This window comes from Pinus tabuliformis, chromosome 9 (genome assembly GCF_031772625.1).
Source record: "Pinus tabuliformis cultivar Carrire ecotype Pingquan chromosome 9, CPIR1, whole genome shotgun sequence".
NCBI classification, from domain to species: Eukaryota; Viridiplantae; Streptophyta; class Pinopsida; order Pinales; family Pinaceae; genus Pinus; species Pinus tabuliformis.
Window position 1 is genome coordinate 1,400,262,636 of NC_142307.1, and position 24,450 is coordinate 1,400,287,085.

The 24,450-nt window shown below is 40.4% G+C and overlaps 1 protein-coding gene across 1 annotated transcript in view; it reads left to right on the forward strand.

Moving 5' to 3' along the window:
• Nucleotides 1-388: 388 nt before the first annotated feature.
• ERCC1 (nucleotide repair protein) overlaps nucleotides 389-24,450 on the forward strand; it is a 205,513-nt gene continuing 181,451 nt past the window's right edge. Inside the window, exons 1-2 of the mRNA XM_089438651.1 lie at nucleotides 389-792; nucleotides 1,172-1,232. Coding sequence (XP_089294777.1) covers nucleotides 506-792; nucleotides 1,172-1,232 — 348 coding nt within the window. The 5' untranslated portion in view covers nucleotides 389-505. The remainder of the gene's footprint in view (nucleotides 793-1,171; nucleotides 1,233-24,450) is intronic.

A 24,450-nucleotide genomic window follows, 5' to 3' on the forward strand; every position in this document is an offset into this window, starting at 1 on the left:
AACTCATTTGTCAAATGAACAATAGAAATTTTGATTCATTATTTAAATAGTGATAAATCCAAAATTAATAAAAGACAATGCTAATTTTTTTTTATAATGAAAAAACCTATCATAACTCTAATATTTTTCATAATGAGAAAATTTATAATAACTAAATGGTCAAACCAACAAATAAATGCAAATTGAGTCACCAAATAAATCACTCCATGGTCAATAAAACAGCAAATTCCACTTAGAAGAAGACTGATTCTTATAATCAAATATTTTCCTTTCGGATCTAAATTTACTAATTATTAATAAATAAAAATACTTTTATTCCAAAATAATGTATTCTACATCGCTGACGATTTGAACCCTCTTACCCTATTTGATCTTCGTACGTACTCGACAAAGAAAGTCGCCACGTAAAGAGCGACGTTTTGACGAGTACCCCGGCCTGTGATGTCAACCTTGAACAACTCCAAGGTTACGAGTTCAACCCGTACAGCGGTGGACAGAAAGGAGAATGGGAACACAGGAAGAAACAGAGCAACGGCAGCATCAGGCGGGTAAAGTAACGGTGAGAATTCCGTCGCATCAAGAGGTTTTGGAGAAATCTCAGTCGCGGCCTCTTCCTTCCCTCTTTCGCCCTTCTTCCTCTTCCAACAACAACCCACCGGCATCGGCCTCATCATTCAGCGAAGCTTTTTCCTTCGTGAAAAACACTGAATTTTACACACCACCGCCTCCGCCTCCGCCTCCGCCTCCCCAGTCCTCCTCAAATGAGCAGGGAACGGCTTCAAACTCGTCGGGGTAAGTGTTAATTTTTATCATATTAGCGCCAACATAATTTATTCAAAAACTTTACTCAGTGGATTCAAGTTAGGGTTTTCTTAAGCGTCTGTGTAAATTCTCGAAAGCTCAAGTAATATTGTAGAGTGAATGTTCACAATTGTAATCAAGAAAGTGGTTATTCGTTTAATTGAAGAAATTGCCGGATTCTATTAAGAAAAAGAATTTATCATTTCATGCTTATAAATGGTAGAAATGGAGAAATCTTCATGTGATTTATACTGCTAATAACATACCGGCAAAGTGAGTTGTGAAAGTATTAATCAAATGCCCAAAATTTTCTTAGTTTTTCAACGTAATTTTTTTTCTTTGAGTCTTTCAACGTGTTTTCCTTGACTAGGAATATTGCACAAGCCACGGTCACTCAGGGGCGCAATGCGATTATTGTCAGCCGCAGACAGGTATGCAACCTCTGCAACCTTCCCATGTGATAGAGGTCTAGGTTTGGCCAGGCTGACAAGACGTTCTTTCATTGCATCCAAGGTTGAAGTTTGCCCCCCATCCCCAACTTCAAGAAAATGCAAACGGTTGAAAACTTACACTGCCCTTCACCTCATAGCTTATAGTTCCTAAATTATTTTCGTACATTAGATTTTTATTTTTGACTTACAATATTCATATAAATATATTCCTACCTTAAATATGTATCCTTGATGGTCAACATTTTCAACTGCATCCCAAAAAAAACATCTTCCGGAAAATATTGCCTGTCTTTTTATGGCAAAAACTTCAACAACTGTACATACAGCTGGAAATTTTCAACTATGATAGATGCTATAGTTTCCAACGCATTCTGTAAGACTAATTGTCATATGAAATGACTATCCAAGTTTTTGAAGCCTGGCGTTAATTTTTTTTTTTTAAAAACAGAAATGGATAGTATTTTGTATTAAAAATAGGCTGTAGCCAAGCTGGTCAGCTTTGCAATGCAAAAATGATGCTGTCTTTTAAAACAAAAATCAGCATAACCATCAAGCAGTATGAGTCTGGAACAAAAAAGTCTATATCATCCTTTGCAGAGCATTTCAAAAAGTTTCTACTGGTATAAGCTCAAAAAAGACACCCAAAATCAGAGCTGTTCTGGATAACGTAAGAACACCTGCTACTAATAAAAGACATGGCTGCCGTGCACCTCATCTTGACCAGTATTAATAGGCTGCAATTCCTGATTTCCCAAGTCCATGTCTTCTAGTATTTGATGGACAGTTTCCTCTTATTTAGGTTCATCAGGGACAGAATTCATTGAAATACTAAAATTAGAAGCGGCGGATGAGGAGCCACTATTAAGATTGCAGACCATATTCCTTAGCATTGGACATGCTTCCAAGACCTGAATTTTCCTTTTTTGCTGCTTCAAAATGACATGTGTAATTATGGTTTTATGTAATTGATGTAAAGAAGGAAATAAAATTATTTTTGTAATGCTTGATTCATGGGTTTCATGATCATGGGATTTTATTTTATAGTAAAGGCTCCCATTGTGAGCCTTTAGGTTTGGTCATCATGTCATAAAGTCTCAAGGAAGATAGCCTCATAACCAGCGAGAAGAAGGAGAGGAAGAACAATATTTTTGGGCACTGTTTTAGGGCTAATATCCTCGCATGTGTGGCAAAAACTAGGGTTTCTGCAGCAGTAACATATCAGTCCTAAAGAAAGTAATCTAAAGGGTCTCCATTCCAGCTCCCTTGCTAGCCGAGATCACCTAGAGAAGTCTTCAAGATAAGCGAAGAAGGAAAGGGTCTCCACAATATCTCAAATCAAGCTCACACGTGGGAATTGCAGGAGTGCAGTCAGGCCGAGAATTGCAGGACTATGGTAGGAGGCCAAAAGTCAGAGTAGCTGAAGTTAGCAGTGCTAGAAGTCAGTTTGACCAAGTGTTGACTTGGGCAAGAAGAAGAAGCAGTGAAAGGAAGGATCTTGTGACTTGGTCTTGGAGAGGTTGTTGTGTCAAGGGTCTTGGTCATGGTCTTGGTATTCATCAATTGAAGTATCTATAAGAAGAAGAATTCTTTTGGGTTTTCCTCCCAAGTTGGAGAGGTTTTGGCCCTGGCTGGTTGCCTATATTTTGTATCTCTTGTCTCTTTATTGTTTATGCTTTGGTAGTTGTTTGATGAAGAAGAACGCTATAATAATCTAATCAAAGAGAATATCCTAATCTAAAGAAGTAAAAAGTATTCACAAACAATTATCATTAAAGAGAAATATCCTAATACTCATGCCTTAGATTTCTCAACATTACACACACAACCTCATGCATACAAGAATGAATTACAAGGGTGCCATCGTCCTCCTTATAAACTTTTCGATCATGCTAAATCTGGCAAGTTAATTTTAGAAATTAGACTTGTGATTGATTTATTAACTGAGTCAAATTGACTCTTCTAACTCATCCCGCCTCAATTAGAAACTGAAGCTCACTAACTTCTCCTTTTCCAAAAATAAACTCGCACTTGGTGACAAACAAAACTGAGCCTCCAATTCCTGCGCATCAGTAAACTGCTCCATGTCTTGTCCTATTTCCTAGGAACTCATGCATGCTAAAGGAAGACTGTTTTTGGCCTTTCTTGACTATGGCACAAGTCAAGAAGGACCTTCTTTGCAACACTTTTCAACACTCCCTCTTAGCGAGGAAGGTGTTTCTGGAAGAACCTCGTCCACCTGGATCTATATCCAACACTACCACGTTCTCCGCTGCTACAGCTGCCCCCTTTGAACTAGAATACTTCCCTACTTTCTTCTGTGGAATCTGATTTGAAGACCTATTCTTTCCAACCATGCTCTGCGAGTCTATCACTTCGGTCATAAGTGCCACGTACCCTGTGTACCTCTGTGGCTGCTTACCCTCGCTGAAGTTGATATTGGAAGATCCAACTCTCTCCTGATCTCCCTTAAACAAATCCTCGACCCACTTGGCTCGAACTCTCCCTATACTAGGAGTCACAGACTGAGTGGCTGCCTCCACTCGCCCTGGGCTATGATCCTCATCATCTTGCTAGTCGACCCAACTGCCAACTAGTTTAGACTCAAATTGAGATACCAAATGAGGCTCCATCTTGAGAGCTCTGCTTGGCTCTCACTCAACCATAACTTTTCCCTTCTGAGAACTTCTTGCCTTGCTGCTCAAGGCTGTGCTTGTCTCTACATGCAACTTGTAGAGACTCTTCACCCTCACAACTATTTTCTTCTTACACCCAGAAGCTAAGTGCTGGAGGTAAGCTTTATCCTTGCTGAAAATGACATCATAACCCTTGTCCTCAAGGGTAGCTACCGAAATAAGATTTTCCTTTAATCTTGGAACATAGAGGACATCTCTAAGATGAAGAGAATTACTTGGCTCCCTCTGAAAACTGACAGTGCCAACCCCACTAGCTGCATACTACCTCATCTCCTAGCTCAATCTGAAACTGCATGTCCTTCTCCTTTAGGTGACTGAAATTCTTCTTGTTCCTAGTCATGAGGAAGGATGCTCCTGAATCAATATACCATATACTGCTGCCTATTGACTTTGCCATGCAAGCTATCATCGAGAAATCTTTCTCAAACTGGGCATCTACCTTCGCTGATGCAGCTACATGATCCATACTGGACTCCTTCTGCTTAGGACACTTAGTGGCATAGTGTCCAGACTCATGGCAATGGAAGCACTTGATCTTACTTAGATCCTTCTTCTTGCCCTTCTGACTGGACTCGACCACTCCCTGGCCCTCTCTGCCCTTTTCCTTGCTTCTCTTGCCTGCCAGGGCAAAGTTTTTCTCGTCCTCTATCTTCATCGATGTACCATCTCTGGTCCCTCTCTGGATGTCTTCCTGAACGCAGTCAGTCCATAGCCTTTCCCAACTGGGAAAATTTTGTCAACCACTTACTGCATCTTGGAAACCATACCAAGACTTGTGAAGTCCTACAAGAGCAAAACTCACAAGGTCATGCTCTGGTATAGTCACGCCCACACCGCCCAACTCATCTTGTACCTGAGTGAACTTTGATAAATATGTGACAATGGGTTCTCCAACGCTCATCCATATACTCCTTAGCTTCTCCTTAAGGGCAAGCTTTCGTGGTATCACTGGAACCCTGATATAGATCTAATATGAGGAACTATATGATCTCTGACCCCTTCTAGAATAATCCTCCTTGCCTTGATATCATTCTTAGTATGTTGGGTCAACTATTGGGGATCTTGTGGTGGTGGTAAGGCATTCTTGACGAAGTCTTGCACCCCATTATCCTCCAATACAATCATGATCCTCCCTTTCCATGGAACAAAGTTAGAGGCTCCCTCCAAACAATGGTCTGATCTCAACCCTTGGAACGCCATCTTGTCTACCCAGAGAGTTTTCCTTCACAAATTGATCCCTGTCCTCCACAAATTTGATTAGCTGTGATCTTAAAAAAAAACTGCCCTCTTAACTGTCATAACCCTGCTCGTCGTTCACTGTACTAGGGCACCATAATCAGGTTGCCCACTAACAGTAACGAGTCTATCCACTTGTTCTTTGTACGTATGGCATCTTCTAGTAGCCCACACAACAATGAATCCTCACACGTTTACATTGTAACATAGGACCACTAGTTGCTATCTAAAAACACACCGAACAACCCTCCACACGTCCTTGCTATCATCAACTAGAGACACTTTCTATGCAACTGTATGTTTGCTTCTCCTTGTCCTTCTAAGTCTTCTCTGCGGTCACCTTAGGACGACCCTAACTAGTGGCCATTACAGACCCCACAACTTCGTGTTTACCCCAATCCTAGACCCTTTAGGAATGCGCATCACCATGAGGAAATTCGACCCTTAAACCAACACTCAACCAACGCATAGTTCAACTACTTTAAGGGACTCAACCCTCCCTAATGCACTAAAAATAACTCTTCCCTAGTCTCAGGAATAAACCACAGTCTTATGCATAGCCTCACATATGATGAATTGCCTTGGATCTATTAATCACCTTGGTGTTGGTCTTTATATGGATTTGTGCTCTAATACCATGTAGAATTTCCTTGAAATTCTGCAATTGTTGTAGTGAATAAATATGAAACTAATTGTTGCACTAAGACACCAAATTTCTCTACCAATTTTCAGCGGAATGGAACAAAAATAAAACACAGTCACATGATAACAAAAAACACAAGATTTTTCTTGGGAAACCCAACTGGGAAAACCCTCTCCTTGTCATAGAATTTTATTGATAGAGTTTTGAACAATTAGATCAAATACAAGGCTAACTGTTTCAATTGAAAACTCACTGTTCTCATTGCTACACTAGCTAGAAACACCTTGCAACAACCTTGACCTTTGCGCCTACTTGCTTGCGGCTTGCCTAGCCCAATTCTCTTGCGCTGGTTCCTCCTATTTCCTAGCGTAGTCTTGGCCCCTATTATTTAGGAGTCTCTCTATCCTCTACGTATTGGCTCCTCCAAGGTACACACTCTCACAATAAGGATCTCACACACACAACCTCATGCATACAAGAATGAATTACAAGGGTGCCTTCGTCTTCCTCATAAGCTTTTCAATCATGCTAAATATGGCAATTTAATTTTAAAATTCGGACTTGTGATTGATTTGTTAACTGAGTCATACTGACTCTTCTAAGTCATCTTGCCTCAATTAGAAACTGAAGCTCACTAACTCATCCTTTTTCAAATATAAACTCGCACTTGGAGATAAACAAAACAGAGCCTTCAGCTCTTGCGCATGAGCTTTTTTTTGTTTTTTGTTTTGTAAATAAGATAAGTTGTATTACTATAAAAATGAGGTATTTACATAAGTTGGTTTGTGCGAGTCAAAGTCTTCAGCACAAGAGCCAATGACCCTGGCTATTCTGACAGTTAACTGGACATAGTTACTATGTGTCTATACAAAATATACGTTCTGCTTACTTAGAGAGTTACAGAGATCAGTACAAGGTAAACAGATAGTGACCAAAATTGCAGTCAACTCCAAAAAGAAACCAATGGACTGAGCCGAGCTTGGACTGTCAACACTGAGGACCTTTATTTTCTGGACCGTTTTCCTTGCCGCATTCTCTGCCGCGGCCGTGCATCTGCAAGGGTGGTAAATCAAAAAGGTTCTATCTGCACCCATTCGGGGTTGACGGTAACCAGGTCGTTGTCCAAACTTATCGACTGCTCCTGGGTGCTTCCCTCCTGCGGCGCTATGGCGGACGAACGACTGGAGGAGGCTCTCGCCATTTCTTGCTTCATGCTTGAGGAGCAGTCAACTGGCGAATGCATCTTGGTAGTGGACTTCTTCTTTAGGACAATATATTGAGGAGATTCTCGAGTGATGAAGTGACAGTGGTGAACAACTTCGACGAAAACCACAAATTTGTCTTTGAGGCCGTCAATTTTATTCTCAACCACCTTGGAGCGTTCTGCTTGCACCTGCAGAGCCAAACCCAGAATGGTCTTCATTTGCCACCAGATGTTGATGGAGCGTGCATATAGATTTTCTCTAGCTCTGGTGAGAGTGGGGTTGGGAATCCAGGCAAAGTCAGTCTCTACTTCCTCTGAGGGAACGCCTCTCCATAAAGCTCTGGCTTGAGCCTCTAAACTAGTGATTCTTTCCTGGGTATTTGGGTTAACTGCCACAAAGTAGTTTAGAGCTGCGTGCCTCGTGGAGGACTTCGCGTGGGTGGTGGGAGGAGAAACTAAAGAATTCCAGTGAGAGGATCCTTTGGTTCGACCGCGCCCCTGACTGGGAGTCGGGCTGGAGTTGCACCTGGGAGCCATGGGGGAGGAGGGGGTAGATAACAAGTTGAGCACGGGGGGAAGACGGAAAGACCAGGGGACTAGTGCTGGTGGAATGATGAGAAGGAGAGGGTGAGGGGTGGTATTCGTAGGGGCGGGGGCGTCTCGGGGGGCGAGGAGCAGAGGGAAGGGGAGTGATGATGGACCATGGGAGGTGCCAGAGTTAGGTGGAGAGGGTACTTCACCGTGCCGGTTGAACTTCCATTGAGCCTTATAATTTGCTCTTGCAGGTGGGTGGGAGCATATTTGCCTTCCATAGGGTTCCCCAGGGGGAATTGGGGTTAACTATCCATCTCCATAGAGTTTTGGCTCCCAAGGCTTTTCCTAGAAGCTCAATGTCCTTGAGTCCCAGGCCATCATCTTTTTTGGATTTGCACATTTTGTCCCATGCTACAAGAGCCCATTTCCACTTTTTTTCCACACCTCTCCATAAGAAGTTCCTTTGCAGATTTCAGATTACGTTGGAGATCGCTTTTGGGGCAGCCAAAGCTGAATATAAGTTACGGGAATGGCCTGTAGCATAGATTTTACCAGAACTAGGCGGCTGGCCAGGTTTAACAATCGAAAAGTCCAGTTTGCCAACCTCTTTTCTAGCTTATTTAATAGGGCTTCCCAAGTGGAACGAGCCATTGGCTTGTCGGTGAGGGGAACCCCTAGGTATCTGGAGGGGAGGATGCTTATAGGAAAATCAAGGATTCTAGCAATGTTTCTTTGAATGGACGGAGAGGTATTGAAGAAGAACAATTTATATTTTTCTTGATTGATGGAGGTGCCAGAGGTAGCAGAGAAGTCAGACAGAATGGCCTTGAAGGAGGAGGCTTCTTTAGCAGTAGGGAGACCCATGAGTAGAGTGTCATCCACAAATTGTTGGTGTGTGGAAGGAGGAGCTGAAGCATAGAGCTTGAGGCCTGTTAGGTCATTGGAAGATAAGGCAACAATAATGGAGTGACTGAGCCCTTCAACCATTATGATGAAGAGAAAGGGTGAAATCGGGTCCCCTTGCCTGATGCCTCTAGAGGGGTGGAAGGGCAGAGAGGGGGAGCCATTTAGGAGGATTGAGAAAAAAGCTCCTGAAACCATCACCATTATCCATTTAATACACTCTTTGTGGAACCCGTAGGCTGCTAGAACTTCTCTCATGTAGGCCCAACTGATTTTGTCAAAGGCCTTGGACATATCTAGTTGGATCATCATACTAGGTTTCTTTTGCATTTTGAGGGAGTGGATTAGTTCATGGGAGAGGATGATACTGTCCATTATTTGCCTACCTTCCACATAGCCTGTTTGATGATGGGAGATTAGAAGAGGCAAGATGATTTTCAAGCGGTTGGCCAAAACTTTGGAGATGATCTTGTATATGACATTGCAGAGGGCTATGGGACGAAACTTATCCGGGGAGTTTGTTGTGTCGCCTTTGGGAATTAGAGTGAGAAAGGTGGCATTGAGAGCTTTTAGGACCAACTTTTGGATTTTGGATTCCTCAACCAGGGCATGGACCTCATTTTTTAAGATAGGCCAACAAGCTTTGTAGAAGTCAATGGTAAACCCATCCGGTCCAGGAGCTTCCCATTGGGCATACTCATGACTACTTCCTCCACCTCCTGAAGTGAAACCTTTCTCAGAAGCATTTTGTTATGATCCTTAGTGAGGATCTTAGGAATGTGGTTGGTAATTTTTTGTATATCCTCTGCCTGATTATTCCTTGGCTCTGTGAGGAGAGTGCTGAAGTACTGAGTTAGTTCTTCTTCCATTTCCTCCTGAGAATGAATGAGGTGTCCCTCTCGGTTCTTTAGAGCCAAAATTATGTTATTCCTTCTGTGTTGGATCATTGATTTGTGGAAGAAGGCAATGTTCCTTTCCCCACATTTTAGCCAGTTTATTCTGGATTTCTATTGCCAAAGTTTCTCTTCTTGAGTGGCTCTTTCCTCCCAACTTTGTTGTAATTTGAGCTCTTCTTGTTTTCTGTGATTTGTGATACCTTCATTGATGATTTGCTGTTGGAGAAGTTCCATTTTGTGCTCCAAGTTTTTTTGTTGGTGATGATATTGCCGAAAGTTTCCCTGTTCCATTTTTTGATTTCCTCTTTGATGTATTTTAGTTTTTGTTGAAAGGTGTACATCTTATTACCAGTTCTAGTAGTCAAGTTGTCCCACCATTGCCTCATCTTGCCCAGGAAATCCAGGTGATCAAACCAAAAGGCTTCGAATCTGAATGGCTTGTTTTTAGGGCCTGGAGAGATATGTATCTTCAATGAGATTGGCCAATGATCAGAGCTAGGTTGCGGGAGAATTCGAGCCTCCGTTTCCCTGGAGGTGAGGTAGGCTTACTCAGAGAGGAGGAAACGCTCTAGCCTAGAAGCTATTGTCATTCTCCTCTTATATTATTCCAAGTAAAGGTGGCATTACTTGTAGGGATATCAATGAGATTGAGGCTTTCAATAGTGGCTAGAAAGGCTTCTGAATCCTTGTCCAGTTTTTGAATTCCTCCCTTTTTTCCCCAAGATTTTTTATCATGTTGAAGTCCCCAACTATTATTTTGTAAGGCATGTGGATGGAATCCATCAAGATTGAGATACTTTGAAGCATCTTGATTCGATCAGTCACCTTATGGGGGGCATAGATATTGGTGATGCAGATGCTGTCATTAGAGCCTATAATTCTCAAGACAGTAGTAATGGAATGATGAGTGGCCACAAAGGAGATGAGATCGAACTGCGAGCTTTTCCATAAGGTCATGATTCCTCCCGCTGATCCTATGGCAGAGTTGGCTATGTAATTGTAATGCTTGAAGCAGATTTTTTGTAGGAGAGGAAGGTGAGCAGACTCAAGTTTGGTTTCTTGAATGAGGAGGATATCAGGTTTATCGGCAAGGATTCTATTTTTCAAGATTCTTTTCTTTCCAGGACCATTAAGTCCTCTTATATTCCAAGAAATGCAATTCATAGGTAAAGAGAGGGGGTTAGGGCTAGGGCTTTTACCTTTCCTTCATTGATGAGCTTGGCACCCAGTTCTTGGAGAAGTTGGCTGGTGGTTTTTCTTCCCCTTTTTCTACTTGGTCCTTTTGGGTTGTACCTTCCTGCTGAAATGTTTGCTATGATGCCTTTAGATGCATTGCTATCCGGTGGAGGATGAACTGCACTGTGCTTGAGCTCCTCTTGGAGGAGATATGCTCCTTCTATTTTTTGGAGTTGGTGTTCTGGGATTGCTTCTATACCATTTATCTTCCATTCCTCTGCTATAGATGCTAGGTCTACTCCTTCCAGTGCTTCTTCAATAACACTTTCCTCTGGGGTTTCATCCGTCAATATCTGTTCCATTTCTGTATCCTCCTGAGAGTTCTCATTTTCCCTATTGCTTTGATCTGCTTCTCTGTCCTCTTGTTCCCTGTTTGCCTCAGTTTTCTTGTCTTCTCTTGTTTCCTCACCTGTCGGGTAGTTCAGAGATGGTTGTTCTTGCATATTGACTAGGGCATCAAATTGGTTTTGATTAACAACATGTTGTTGTTCCTTCTTTGTGTTGTTTTTCCTGCTATTTTTGTTTCTTGTATTGACTCTGGTGAAGCCCTCGTTGTCCTTTTTCTTGCTTGCATGTTCAGTATTTTGAGGGGTTTTGTTTTGCGGACAGTCCTTGAAGAGGTGGCCATGTTCATGGCACTTCCTACACCTGAAGGGGATGTGTTCGTAATCTATACTTTGGAGCCAGACTTCATCCCTGAAAATTAGTTTAATGGCTTTTGGGAGGGCTCTGGAGACATCTATATACACACATATTCTGGCATAGGAGACATAGTGTCTGCTTTTGGTGCCTTCAGACATTTTTATGTACTCTCCCAATTGATCTCCTATGCCTTTTAGGACCGAAGGAGCCCAATATTCCGTAGGAAAGGAATAGAGGCACACCCAAACTGAGACTCTTGTAAAATCCTCCTTCTCCAGAGTGAAGTTTTCTTTCCAAAATCTCATATACAGTCCTGCTGAGTTGAAGAAGTAGGGACCTCCTTCGAATATCTTGTCTCTATCTTCTAGGAGGTCGAAAATTACTATGAAGAACCCCTTGGATCCCAGTTGAAGTTTGATTTCTCCCCTTGGTTTCCATTTGGTTTGTATCCACCAATTCAGGGCTTTCTCTGTGGGCCAGATGCCCATGAATTTGCAGATGATTGCATGTTCTTGCATGTACTCTCTGTAAACAGCTACTCCTAAGTCTTGTATTTTCAGCTCTGGTATTTTCTTGGCTATTGGGTTACAGTTACTTCGTGTTTTTGTTTCTTCTTGCTGCGTCCGACCCTTTGTTGTAGTCACCTCTATTATTAAGGGGAAGACAAAGGTGGTGCATTTTGCTGAGTGCTTCTCAGCCATTTTTCCTTTTTCTTGCCTCATTTCTCTATTCTCTGGTTTCTCTTTTGAGGAGCGGAACGCTGTGCTGGAGGCCAGCTTGGTAAAGAAGGAGTCCTGGTCTGGTAGGTGGTCTGATACCATATCCTTGAAGGAAAGGGTGCCAGGGCCTGAATCCTGCTCTGCCATGGGAGATGGAGGTGTTAGAGCGCTATCTGTCGGGCGCTCGGCTTGCCAAGGGCGGCCGCTGTGGGGGTCTAGGGACTTGGTTAGGTTTCCCCAGTCAAGGGACCATCATCCCCTGGTTAGGTTGTAATGTCTCCGATCGATATCTCCTTCAACTCCCGCGCATGAGTTAAATGCTCTATGACTCTCCCTACTTCCTAGGAACTTGTGCATGCTAAAGGAAGACTGTTTGTGGTCTTTCTTGACTAAGGAACAAGTCAAGAAGGACCTTCTTCGCTACACTTTTCAACAAAAATAACTTGATTGACAGTAGAATAAGCTAATAGTGCTCTATCGAAATGACTTACCTAAAAATCTGCTTGAGCTAGAGATGACAACCACAAATGTTGCTCATTAGTGTTTGCTTCAGCACCTTATAATCAATCCATTAATGCATTAAGTTTCCCATTGTTTCAAAATGCTGACAGTGAGTCAAGAGTGGTATGTGTAAGGAGGACGCTGTGAGGTTGATGTATTAGAATTCCATGCACCCCAGATTTGGTCGATGTTTTGGCTAGAAAACATAAACACAGTGAAAATGTCTAACTTCAAAAACTTTTACGCAGAGGAAATAAACCAACAAATAGATCAATGTAGAATACATAAGAATTAATGCCCAAATTTGTTTTCTTATTATTCCTTTAACAAGAAAATCTGCAGGGCTCCCGTACCAAGGAAAGTGGCCCCTTTCAATCCCTGTAAAATGGAAAAAATAAACAAGGCAAAATACAACTCTCTTGTACAAGTTACCTGGGCTGAGGTTGAGCCTTATCAACTCTCATTTGCCCTCCAAGGGCACTTCTTGCCATTTCAACTATTGCTATATCCTTTCAGCTGTTCAACACTTTGCTCTTGTAGCTCCTTAAACCTTTACTAGAACTTGGCCTGCTCCCTTAGGTCCCCAGTCTCCCTGTTTTCCCTTGCGGCCAACCTTTTCTCCTTGATGTAGCCCTCACCTAGCCTTCAACATGCACAACAACACCTCGACCTCCTTTTCTGGCCTATGGCCCCTGGCACAACGCTCTATAGGGCTACGACTTGCCCTAACATGCCTCCTTTAGACCTTGCTGCCTGTTTCTTGGGCTTGCAGCCAACTTCCTCATGGCTATGGCCTCTTGTTAATTTTAGGAACATGTTCTTCGCATAGGACAGTTACTTCAAAAAAATCCATATAGCCCATTTTTCAATCCATTATATTTCCGTTAGTAATCACATAAATCCTTTTGACAGTAACTAAAGAAAGAACATAAATAAAAAAAATGCTGAAGACATGCCAAGGCAAGAGAACACAAGAATATGGCTCAAGCTAGGGAAAAACCCCAAGATGGGGAAAACCCTTGATCAATTCTTCTTATTATTAATGTCAAATGTTCAACAGAGAGAGAGTACAATAATACAAGGTCAAGATTGACTTGCCAATCACTATCACAACTCATAGATGCAATTCTGAAGCTGACAAGATATACCTTCTTAGGTTGGTGACATATTGCAGAAGAAGCTTGAAATAGTTAGGGCAACTTCCAGTCTATCAAGGATCGACTATAATCTAATCAATCAGGACAACCATCCAACTAGCATTCAAAGCTACAAGATTACATTAGATCATAGGTTGTAGAATACTGCAGTTACCGACTGCTCCTGTTTAGGGCATGTGGTACACTGCATTTGCCCTTACATATTCACCCAAATAACCTTTCACAGCTAAGGCTCTCCTCCAAGACAGTCAACCCTCCATCTGCTACACGACAAGGCTTAATCAAACCTCCAAACACATCTTGATGCCAATCTGCCTTCACTGAAACAGGTCAGCAGTCTACCTGGGCAAAAATTTACCCTCATGGTTCACTGTTCAACAACATAATGCCCGCGACATACTTGAGGAGGACTTTAGAAGGTGCGGCCCACCTAAGAGATGGTTTTCACATCATAAGAAATGCATCTAACTAATCCAGCTATGCCCTTATGTCTGTGGTCAACCTCAGGAATAACTCGGACTTGCAATGGATGATAAACATACCCAGAATAATTCATAAATAAGCTGCTTCTAGGAGGCTCGACCTTCTGCTTAGGGGACTCGGCCCTTCAAACAACCCTGCACAGACGTCAACCAATCCCTTTGACCTTTGCTGGAGACACCTTCCTTCTGCGGCCATTTCAGAGAGAAGCAAAATGTGTGATTGATATAAATAGGAGGTTGGAGGATGCCCTTATATACAATTAGACATGATGATTTTCCCTTATGAAGGTGAAGTTGACCTTGACACTTGGAGGCAAATTCAAATTTCAAATTTTCAATTTTTCCTGCCTTGATAAGGTCATGACTTATAAAATTTCTTTTGAATAAATAAATATTTTTCCTTATCCAAATTTGGTGATCTTTAGGTCGATTTTGGTCCTCTTGAAAAGAGGAATTCAATGCAATAATTATTTCCAACAGATGAACTGTCTAGTAGTGGAATTTTGATCTTAGTTGCCAATTTTAACACCTCCTCTTTCTCTAGCCTGCAATCTCTCTTACTTGCTATGCTTTTGTTGCAACTGCGCCATGCACAAAATTACAGTCTAGCGGATGCCCTCCTTTAAGCTGCAGATCCTTTCCTTAGGCCATCAAATTTCTTAAACATAATTCTGTCTGTCCTTGGACCTTCAACTCAGCGAGCTGTCCTCCAATCTTCCTCTTGCAGCTAAGTCTCTTCAAGCCTCCTTGCTCCTCACAAGAAGAATGATCCTTGATCTCCTTGTCATCAAGCCTCTCCATTGGCTTATTTATACTTGTCCTTAGGTCCCTTTAGATGCCCTCTTGTCCTTCAAGAAATCTCCAACATCAACCTCAACATTAAATTAGAATATTAAATGTTTTCCTTGGGCACATAACCCCATCACTTTGGGTCTACACACACATACTTTGTGGGTGTTTCTCTGTCACAAGCCTAGCACCAAGGGCATGTGTGAGTACCTCCTGATGCCACCCAATTTCTAGCAAGGGAGGTACCTCCATTTCTTGGAAGTCTCTTTGTTTCCCACACTGGAGTATGATCCTTTTCAATGGCCGCTCTCCAACATTCATCATAAGCTTCATATTTTTTCACAAAAACAAAACTTGTTGTAAGAATAGAATCCGTTGCACACATTTTTTCAACATTCCAAGGAAGCAAGATCCAAAGACTTGAATGAATTTTTTCAAAGTTCATAATCATCAGCCAATAGTGTGTCATGTCACTGTAAACCCATTTCTGCAAATTGTAATGTAAATGATGCTAATACGACTGTTAGTTATGTAACAACTTAGGTAAGCCTATGATTATGGTGATGAATTTCATCCAAGGAGGTTTTTCCTCTCATTGATTATCTATGTTTCTAAACACAGATGTTCGACATAGTTTTTCCCTCCAACATCACCCCAAACCTAGGGTGAGATTTATCATCAAAGTCTTAGATGAGTCCTAGTGTTTTAGTCAAGTCTTTTGTAAAAGTGATTTGGGAATAATTTAAGCTAATTGACTAAATTATTTTATTACAGATCACTTGGTCTACTAGATCATATTGTGTCGCAGAATTGGGTATGTTTTATGAAGGTCTATAATGAATGGGTATTCCCCCTTTGAGGGTTGAATTTGTAAAATCTTATGTAAAAATATTTTAGTACATGGTCTCTCATACTTAGACACCATGGCTAAAATATTTGAGGGTGGAAAAATAATTAATCCCCTCATGAGTTAATTAATTAATTTTTTTGTGAAAAATAACATAAAATCCTAAGTCAACAAATTAATTAATTTAGAGTCAAAATTAAAATGTCAGAGAAATTAATTTCTTCAAGTGAAAAAATTCGTGGGTCTAAAAAAAATAATATTTGGAGGTCCCCCACCAAGGGAATAGTCGAAATTTCAAGAAAATTTGGACCCTTGGACCTTGGTGATAAAGTCAAAGTCAAAATTTTGAGGAAATTAGTTCAAAATAATTATTTTTGAACTAATAAAAAATGGTTTTAATGAGAAATTTAAAAATTCCTCAAAAATATTTTTTTTCGACGACAAAGATTAAAAGTTGATCAAGGATCTATCAACGGGCAAGATTATTTTGATGGCAATCAAGCCAACTAGCCGTTATTTTCCGCTTGGAGGAATTTATCTATAATTAGAAGTCCTTTGAGCTTCTATTGATCACAATGATAGTGACTCTGGTCTGAATGTAATTTTGTAACGCTGGTGTGAAGCCAATGTTCTGCCGGGAACGTTTGAAATTCATAATAAAAGACTTTGGAGTACAGTTCATGGTGTCTTTGTGTCATTGATCTGTGGTATGTGCTTTCCTGTATTGTGCTTTAATATTATATGAATTGTTATTTCATTTGTAGATGGTAGGAACATTCTATTGATAAGTTTCGGGCTTATCTTAGGTGATCCGATTCATTGTATGATCAAATGATTTTTTTCTTAAGAAAATATATAGAGTTTGCAGGTTCCCCGGCCCTTAGGCTCCAAGTTCACAAACTTTAGGCACAGGCTGATCTTGTTTGGATTCCAGGAATTTTATGTGGGTTTCTTATTTCACTAAGGCTGTGGTTAACATCTATCTTTTGAAATACATCAAGCTATTGTCATTATCATAAAAATTATTCTCCAAAAAATCTTTTCAAGCATTGTATATTCGTGTATAATTGTGTAAAATCTATAAATTATTTTTGTAGAATAAATTTTTCTAACCTTTGTTTTGCAACTAGCTGGGGTTTTATTTTCAATTTTTGTATATATTGGGGTTTTGGGTATTTTTTATTTTCATATGTGCAGGTGAACTCCAAGCTAGATCTGAAGAGTTGGAAAGTTTTCAAGGGTTTGTGGCACTGAATATCATTGTGAGGGTTTCTAGAGGTGGATCTAGGCTTAAGAAGGCAAGATCCACCACCTATTTCTCCTCCAAGCTCAATGTCCAAGCTAGAAGGGGAATTTGCTAGCCTTGTTGTGACATTTTGTGGTGAAGTTTGTTGAGAAATCAGTGCTAGTAGTATTAGGGTTTGATTTCTCTTTCTTGATAATTATTTGTGAATTATGTTGGCTTATTTTATTTCTTTTTTATATTCTTTCATCAAGCAATTACCAAATTATGTGTGTATGAAGATCACAAGAACAAGACACAAGATGTAGGCACTCAGCCAGGGCAAAAACCCTATCTAGGGGAAGACCCAGTCAAACTTCTTCCTTTAGTAATTAATACGAGATAATCCAAGACTCTTCGACCTAGACACGGACTTCCTCCAATCACGAAGTCAACCCTTCCTTCCAGCGACTTCGATCTAGATCTTCGACCCTGCAATAGTAGAACTTCGACTTATCCAACAAAGAAACCTTGACCTATGCAACAACAGAACTTTGACCCAACAAATCCAGAACTTCGATCTCCACAGTAGCAGATCTTCGACCCCAACAACAATCCAGTGACTTTGTACAAAAGAGAGAGAGAGATAGCCCAAAACTTCGACTTGTTCTTCTTCTGCAATTCTTCCTTCTTCTCCTTGAACTTCACACTTTTTTGCACTTCCTTCTTGTGTATCGAACTTGTTGAGTTGGTTAGCAAATAGATCGCCTGCACTTGTATATATAGCCTCTTCTGTGGGTCGAAATGTCCCCTTGTAGGCTGACTTTATCAGGCAAGGGCCGATTTGGTGTGGAGGTGACAAATTACATATTTGACTCAATAATAATTCTTTTTACATGATTCAAAAGCCCAAAAAGGGTCTCATTAAATGGACAATGACTCTAATGACTCAATATAAAACCTATAAGTCCTCAATGGGGACTTTGACCTATAAGATGATGACCCAAGCATGAAACTCATGTTTTAATAAGTCATTGTAATAATAATAAAATTTCCTTTTTTATTCTTTAATAAATACATTTCATAATGACTCAAATATAAACATGAAGACTGAACCTAGTCACGTTCTTCAACACTTCCTCTTAACTAGGGAGGTATTCATAATTTAAACCTGTATATACAAGTACAAGGAAGATCTCAAAACACAATAACTACGAAGAGTTTAGGCACACATGGTGCCACAGACTAGATTCCTGACCAGGGCAATCTATCCGGGTGGGACTAAGATGGACTAAAGCTTTCAGCCTCTCTAGGTACCATCAGGCTTACTTGCTAACCATCAACCCAGGGAACTAGGTGCGTAATGCAAGGTCAGAGCTCTATGACCAATGCCACCCTCCCTACTTTGGGAACTAGACATCAACACACAGGCCAACCAAATGTCCTCCCAGGCATTTTGTATTACACAAGATGCCTCCTCAAATCTCTTCCAAACATTTATCATCAATGAGATTAGTGATATCAACCAAACCAAGCATGCTTCTAAGATATTCAAACTTCTTATTAGGAAGAGACTTTGTTAACACATCAACTACTTGTTCGTCAGTTGGGACATACTGTAGCTTCATAATCCCATCCTGTACCAAGCTTCTAATAAAGTGGTACTTATTGGTGATATGCTTTGTCCTTGCATGGAACACGAGATCTTTAGACATCTTAATGTTGCTTTGATTATCACAATTTATCATAGTAGGACTTAGAGGCTTCTCAAACAAATCTGATAGAAGTTTCCTCAACCATACAACCTCTTTTCCTACTTCACATGTAGCCACATACTCAGCTTCAACACTACTCAAAGCAACAAGATCTTGCTTTCTACTCATCCATGATATCATCGCAGATCCCAAACTAAAACATCCACCAATAGTGCTTCTTCCATTAGTCTCATTGCCACCCCAATCAGAATTTGTAAAACCTGTCAACTTGACTTCCTTGTTGTCATACTTTAGGCAATGATGTATAGTGCCACGTAGATATCTTAATATATGCTTGGCAGCTATCCAATGATCATGACGAGGCTCCAACTGAAATTGACTAATAATGTTCACAACAAAACATATATCTAGTTTGGTATTTACCAGATGGCAAATACATTAGAGAACCCACCAACTTACGATAGTTGGTAGGATCTACGAGACTTGAGTCAGAGCTTCTCAACTTCTTGAGATTGGTGATCATGGGAGTAGTCATCAGCACTGTTGATAATATCGGCGATATTCGAAAATATCGCGATATTTTCGGCAAAACGATATATTGCCGAGAAAATATCGCGATATTTTCAAAATATCGGCAAATATCGGAAAATATCGGCAAAATATCGCGATATTTTGAAAATATCGGCAAAATATCGGCTATATTTAAAAATTTGGAAAAAATATTTTTTATGCTTGCCGATATTTACCGATATTTTGCCGATATTTTCGCCGATATTGCCGATAAGATATTTTCTGGACCCTCGCCGATATTTTCCCGATACCGATATTATCAACACTGGTCATCAGCTTGGAATCCATCATACTGAATTTCTGCAACAACTTGATTATATACTTTCCTTGCCCTTGATATATATCCCTAGGTTTTTGCCATACTTCGAGACCTAGGTAATAATGCATCAGTCCCAGATCCTTCATCTCAAACTCGACTGCCAACATCTTCTTGCATTCTTGTATCCTTCGCTCTACACCTGTAATAAATAGATCATCCACATATAGTAGAATAATGTCTGGCTCACTATCCACAACTTTGATATAGAGATTTGGATCAACAATACTTTTGACGAACCCGATTCTTAGAAGGTATGCATCCATTCTTACATACAATGCTCTAGGAGCTTGCTTCAAACCATATAGGGCCTTCTTGAGTCTACAAACATGAGTGTCTTTGCCATTTATTTCAAAGCCTTCAGGTTGTTCAATGTATACTTGATGGTTCCATTCAGAAATGTTTTTTTTTACATCCATTTTGATAGATATTCCCTCCCATTATAGCAACCTATGAAATCAAGGATCTTATAGTAGTATGTCTTGCGGTAGGTGCAAAGGTTTCTTCATAATCTATACCTTCCTTTTGAGAGAAACACCTTGCAACGAATCTAGCTTTGCACTTGCCTATGCTTCCATCAACAACATGCTTGATTTTGTAGATCCATTTAGAAGTGGCAATCGATTTGTCACTTGGTCTAGGAACTATTTCCCAAACCCCATTCTTCATGATGGATTGATATTCTTCCTGCATTGCCTTTTTCCATACTTCTTGATGAGCAACTTCTTCAAATGTAGTTGGTTCAACGTCTATTAATTTTGTCATGTATGCAACATATCCAAAATATCTTTTTGGTCTTTTGCTTTCTCTAAAACTTCCTTTCGTAGCTCCATGTTCTTCGACATCTTCAAGAGTAGCTTTTAACCGATTTGGCCTCTTCCTTGTGTTAGGTATGATCACAGTTTGAATAGGCCTCTTCTTCTTCTTCTTCGAATAGTGGTATGTCTTTGTCATCAGAATCAATAAGAATATCTTTCGATCTTTTGTAGGCATGATTTTCATCAAATATAACGTCCTTGCTTACTTCAATATGTCTTCCTTGATGTAGATTCTATATGCCTTTGAAGAAAGACTGTAGCCAATGAAAATCCCTTTAATGCTTGTAGAATCTAGCTTCTTTCGTTTGTCCTTTGGAACGTGGATATAGGTGGGACATCCAAAGATTCAGAGATGGTCCACACATGGCTTCCTTCTTGTGAATGCTTCTTCGAGTGTCATATTATCGAGGATTCTATGAGGACTTCTATTTTGTATATATACTGCGGTCATTGCTGCTTCTCCCCATAGAAATTTTGGTATATCTTGATCAAAAATCATTGTTCGTATACATTCTTCAAGTGTTATATTTTTCCTTTCTGCAACTCCATTCTGTTCAAGATTGTAGGGAACAATAAGCTCCCTCTTAATTCCTGCTTCTTTGCAATATGCAATTATTTCTTTTGAAGTGTATTCCCCACCATTATTAGATCTCAAAGTCTTTATTCTTCTTTCGGTTAAGGTCTCTACTTCAGATCTAAATTCCTTGAACTTTTCAAATACTTTGTCCTTTGATTTGAGTAGATAGAGCCATGTCTTTCTAGAGTGATCATCAATGAAGGTTACATAATAAAGATGACCTCCAAGTGATTTGTCAGACATAGGCCCACACACATCTGAATGAATGAGGTCCAATATTTCTTTAGACCTTGTTTCACTGCTTGTAAAGGGCTTCCTTGTATTCTTTCCTAAGGCACATCCCTTGCATATTCCTTCACGATCTTCTTTGATATTGGGAATGACATTTACTAATTGATTGAGAGAGGGAATAACCTTATAATGTAAATGTCCATATCTTCTATGCCATAGTTTAATGGGATTGGTTTCCATGAGAACTAGGGCTTGAGGAGATGTTGTTATGACTCTATATAGACTTCCTTCATGTACTCCAATAACCCTAGCTTTATTGATGCTTGAATCTTTTCCCCAAGCCAGAACTTTTCCATCTACAAAAGCAATTCTATCACCTTTATCTTCTAAGCAAGAAATTGAAAGTAAATTCTTTTTCAAACCTAGAACATAGAGTATATTGTTGAGATGTAGCTTTTCTCCATTATCCAGCTTCAAAGAAGTTGATCCCAGGTCTTTAACAACATAATTTTTGTTGTCTCCCAATTCCACTGCATGAAAAGATTGTTCCTTTGATAAAGTGTGCTGTTTGCTATTTCTTGTCATGTGCCTTGATGCTCCACTATCAATAATCCATGCATTGTCATCATTGAGTGAACCTGTGAGTGCAGCCAAGAACCCTTTGCTTTTGACCTTATTGAATAAGTTGTAGATGATTCTTTTGATCCAGCTTCCTGCAATATTGAATCCCATTTTCAAGTATCTTATCATAGAGGGAGTAGCTTTTTCTTTCAAGCCAATAGAGTGATCTCCAATCTTTCTTGACCTTAGCTCTGATACCATGTTGAGAAATCAATGCTAGTAGTATTAGGGTTTGATTTCTCTTTCTTGATAATTACTTGTGAATTATGTTGGCTTCTTTTACTTCTTTATTATATTATCTTTCATCAAGCAATTACCAAATTATGTGTGTATGAAGATCACAAGAACAAGAGACACAAGATGTAGGCACTCAGCTAGGGAAAAACCCCTATCTAGGGGAAAACCCAGTCAAACTTTTTCCTTCAGTAGTTAAGACGAGATAATCCAAGACTCTTCGACCTAGACACAAACTTCCTCCAATCACCAAGTCAGCCCTTCCTTCCAGCAACTTCGATCTAGATCTTCGACCTTGCAGCAGTAGAACTTCGACCTATTTAGCAACAAAACTTCAACCTAGCAAATCCATAACTTTGACCTCCCCAGTAGTAGATCTTTGACCCCAACAACAACCCAGTAACTTCGTATGAAAGAGAGAGAGAGATAGCCCAAAACTTCGACTTGTTCTTCTTCTGCAATTCTTCCTTCTTCTCCTTGAACTTCACACTTTTCTGCACTTCCTTCTTGTGTATTGAACTTGTTGAGTTGGTGAGCAAATAGATCGAACTGCACTTGTATATATAGCCTCTTCTGTGGGTTGAATTGTCCTCTTGTAGGCCGACTTCATCAGGCAAGGGCCGACTTGGTGTGGAGGTGACAAATTACATATTTGACTCAATAATAATTCTTTTTACATGATTCAAAAGCCCAAGAAGGGTCTCATTAAATGGACAATGACTCTAATGACTCAATATAAAACCTAGAAGTCCTCAATGGGGACTTTGACCTATAAGATGATGACCCAAGCATGAAACCCATGCTTTAATAGGTCGTTGTAATAATAATAAATTTTCCTTTTTTATTCTTCGATAAATACATTTCATAATGACTCAAATATAAATATGATGACTGAACCTAGATACACTCTTCAACAATGTTTGGCGTATTCAGAGGTTTGAAGTAAAATTTAATTTTTTAAAGCGTTTTCAAAGATTTTCGGGCCTCATAATCGTAGCCATGAGGCCTCCAAGCCTTGCCGTCAGCCTAAGGAGGCTCCTCCTAGCCGCAGGCCCTTAGGGCCGTTTTCAACCCTAGCCGTGGGCTTCTAGCACCCCTGCTGCCCTCTTTTCCCTTGCGGCTTCCATTCGCTAGCCTCCTCTGCCCCTTTCCTTCCTTCCGCTGGCCTTCCTTGCCTTCCTCTCTCCTCTGCTGCCCATTCTCCTTTTCTTCCCTCCGTTGCCCTTGTTTTCCCTTCCCCTGCCTCACGGGAGCCTTCTTTTTCCCTCTTCTGCCTTTATTTCTCCTCCCTAGCCCCTGGCGTGAGCCTTTAGGCTCCTTCTCCTTCCTACCATGACCTCTCTCCTCCCTTGGCAATCTTTCTCACCTAGCCGCAACCTCTAAGAGGCCTGCTGCTCCCTCTATCATTTCTTCTTTGACCTCTCTTCTTCCTCATCCATCCCTGTTTGGCTATCATTCAATTTTCTGAAGCTAACATTTGTATTTTGCAGTGAACTTGGTAAGTTTTTGGTGGTTGCAGGTAGGATCTCCTTTGGAGAAATTCTGGACAAGGTCTCCTTGTGTTCCTCTAGGCCTTGATCCTCACTGGTTTGATCTCTCTTAGCCTTACTAGCTCGTTGTTTCCTTACAACCATCCAATCTTTTCCTAATGGTGATAAAATATTTATCTAAGTGACATAAAATAAATTTGGCAAAATATCTTACATATTAGATATCATTTTTGGGATTCAACTGCGTTAAGTAAGTCATTCACGTATGACCATTTCCATGAGAGGTAGTCGTAAGTGACTAATTTCTCATGATTTGAATAGTTCACTTAGCACTTATTGCATCGGGTGATGCTCACAGGGGTGAAGAAGTGGGATTGAAACTGGTGATATAAATGACATAGCGTCAATCATCACTTCCGGGGCTTGCACCCGGTAACCAGGACTTCCCGGGAGGTCACCCATCCCAGATCTCCTCTGGCTCAAGCACGCTTAACTGTGGAGTTTTCCCCACAATCAAGCCCACTTAGCTTGCTACCCCATTTGCAAAACCTTAGCAAGTATTGTGCCTCATGAACCATTCAAGTAGAGATCCCTTCACTCTTTTTGATAAGTCATTTGAGCATATTTGGCATTCATGGTTTGGGCAATTTTCATACATTTCTAATGATGGTCATCTCTGTTTTGAGCATATTCTAAAGTCTGAAATCATAACAGTGATAGAGAGCTTAAACTCATTCATGAAATTGGTATTGACAAAGTGGTTTTTGTAGAGGATTGTTTCACTTGCATTTGGTATCTTATTTTACATCTAAAGGTCTTCTAAGCTAAAATTTTCATACTGCTGTTGCAAAATTTAATTGTGAGTGACATAAGAAATTGCACTCGTTCATGCTCCATTTATTGTTTAAGTCGATTTCATGT